The sequence below is a fragment of the Sinocyclocheilus grahami genome, unplaced genomic scaffold (genome assembly GCF_001515645.1).
Source record: "Sinocyclocheilus grahami isolate Dianchi unplaced genomic scaffold, SAMN03320097.WGS_v1.1 scaffold494.1, whole genome shotgun sequence".
In the NCBI taxonomy this organism is placed as follows: Eukaryota; Metazoa; Chordata; class Actinopteri; order Cypriniformes; family Cyprinidae; genus Sinocyclocheilus; species Sinocyclocheilus grahami.
Window position 1 is genome coordinate 229,315 of NW_015505673.1, and position 2,304 is coordinate 231,618.

At 42.2% G+C, this 2,304-nt stretch overlaps 1 protein-coding gene across 2 annotated transcripts in view; it reads right to left on the reverse strand.

Moving 5' to 3' along the window:
- Nucleotides 1-6: 6 nt before the first annotated feature.
- taf11 (TAF11 RNA polymerase II, TATA box binding protein (TBP)-associated factor) overlaps nucleotides 7-2,304 on the reverse strand; it is a 2,753-nt gene continuing 455 nt past the window's right edge. For both annotated transcript variants that reach the window (XM_016236651.1, XM_016236652.1), the window contains exons 2-6: nucleotides 1,189-1,360; nucleotides 970-1,106; nucleotides 797-884; nucleotides 299-395; nucleotides 7-213 (exon numbers count right to left, since the gene is read on the reverse strand). In XM_016236651.1, the coding sequence (XP_016092137.1) occupies nucleotides 83-213; nucleotides 299-395; nucleotides 797-884; nucleotides 970-1,106; nucleotides 1,189-1,353 (618 nt within the window). In that variant the 5' untranslated portion in view covers nucleotides 1,354-1,360 and the 3' untranslated portion in view covers nucleotides 7-82. The remainder of the gene's footprint in view (nucleotides 214-298; nucleotides 396-796; nucleotides 885-969; nucleotides 1,107-1,188; nucleotides 1,361-2,304) is intronic.

Here is a 2,304-nt window from a genome sequence, read left to right on the forward strand (position 1 = left end):
AACAAAACCGAAGACGACAACAGTCCATTCCAAACACACCAGAAATGTAATAATAAAAATAATAATAATTATTGGGAGGGACTCAGTGGAAGAGGATGTGTTTGTGTTTGGTGTTGGGAGTTTGCTCTCGGCTCTTCAGTCTCCTGACAGCTTCTCTCATGTGTTTGGGCTGCAGAGGTGGCATATCTCCCCACTTCTCACACACGTCAAGAGCTGAAATGGAAGAAAAAAAACATTATGGAGACAATCAGTGAGGCTTATGGTTTACCGTTGAATCATATTTCAGTGTCTTACCAACCTTCCTCAACAATCTCGCCAGCAAACACCTTTGATATTCCTGACATAGCGATGACCACATTTTGAGAGACAGAAGATCCTGTGATGGACTGAACTAGCTGCAAGACAGAAACAATCAATTTCCACTTTTTTCTCTTTTTTCCTCCATGTTATAATTCAAACATAAAGTGGGACACTTAGATCTCAAACTAAATGTTTACATGGTTCCCATCAGAATCTCTATGATAATTTGGAACCAAACGTAAAGCATCCTAATGGGAAATTGTGTACCATTTTATAATAAACGTTGTATTCATATACTGAACTATACAACAATATAATGCAATTTTTCTTTAAATTAGACTCAGCAAGACATTTCAGTACAAACAGGTATTTGATAATTCTTAACAAGTATCCAAAAAGTCTCAAAGTATTAAATAACAATACAAACAGATATTAGTTTACCCAGTACAATCTGTTTTACTCTTATTGGATCCAGTTATGAATCTTATACACTTACTCTTTTAATAGCTGCCTTTGGGAAAGCCGAGCGTCTGTACATCTCATAGCGGTTCAGCTGTTCTTCAGAGAATGATGAAACTAAAACTCTGTGCAACACAAATGAGGAGTTTTGCATCCTAATCCAGAGTAGCGCATAAAACACAATAAGCAAGAATCATCCGTGAAGCTTACTGCATCTTTTGTATTTCATCTTCATCAACTTTTTGCCGCTTCTCCTTTTTCTTGTCATGTTCCACTTTCAGTTTTTTGGCAGGAGGAGGATGCAGTGATGAAGAGCCCTCTCCCTCTTCTTCACCAGCAGCAGACCTCTGAAGCACACTCAGATCAATCATGACTAAAAGCTTTTCTATCGAATCATTTCAAGTCTTCAGGAATAACAAACGGACTGACCGCTCTGCCCTCCTCTTTCGCAGCGGTCTGGACCGCCGCGGGTTCAGAGGAGGTGCTGCTGCTCCCCGGGGCGTCCCTGAACCCCTCGCCCGGCTTGGGTCTCTCCGCGGGCCTGCTCGCCTCGCCGAACCCCGCATCGGTCCTCACACGGGCCGGGTCTGCCATGCTTTGGCTGACAGATTAATTAATGTCAGATGAGGTGAATTAAATAAAGAATAATAAATAAACTTGCTTAGTTTATGCTCAGCAGACATGAACCCAAAAACTAGTGCTGGGCAGTATACCGGTTCATACCGAATACCGGTGTTTATTTTTGTTATATGAATTTTTAAAATACCGTAATACTGGTGTATGTCTCTTAAACAACGTTGGGAACGCGACACTGTTTGAAAGGGGTCTCTTTTCACTGTTGCACTGTGGTGAGGGAACAGCTGTATGTGTTACTAAGCGTGAAAGTTCTGAAACTGAAGCTGTAGAACTAATAGAACGTGATGACACAGAAGAACTCATCCACAATATCCACACTGACCACCACAAATATCCACCGCCCCTGCCATCAGCTCCCGCGTCTCACACACACACGAGCGCGACTTTAGCACTAGATTTAGCAACTTTCAGACCCTTTTAGCAGCTTTTCCCCATAGAATATTCATACTGACAAACCTAGCGACTTCTTTGGATAAAGCTTAGCTATGGTTCAGTTGGAGGATTTCGTCAGTGCTGTCCTGCGAGCGCGAGGTCTGACTTTCCCGGAGAAGTGTCGCCTCTCTCGGCGTCTGTTCTGTGCAGTGAGCGGCAGAGAAGCACCGCAGCCGACAAAACAGCGTTTCCTAGCACCTGTCGCTTACTGATTGTTTGGAATTATAAATATGAGCGTAGTTCGTCTGTTAATATCGCATGCACGTTTTAGTTTGTTGTTTTTTTTAGTTAGTTACTCAGACGCAGGCAGTGCGCTGCATGAGACAAAAAGTAATATAGTCGAAACAGCCGCATAGCCGCTCTTTAGTGTAGATGCATGCTGATTTTATCAGAAGATGCAGCGATTATAAATGAGAGTATCTCCTGGTTAAGATGTATTAAAAGGGGTTGTTTAGTCACTATTTAGTGTGGTATTTT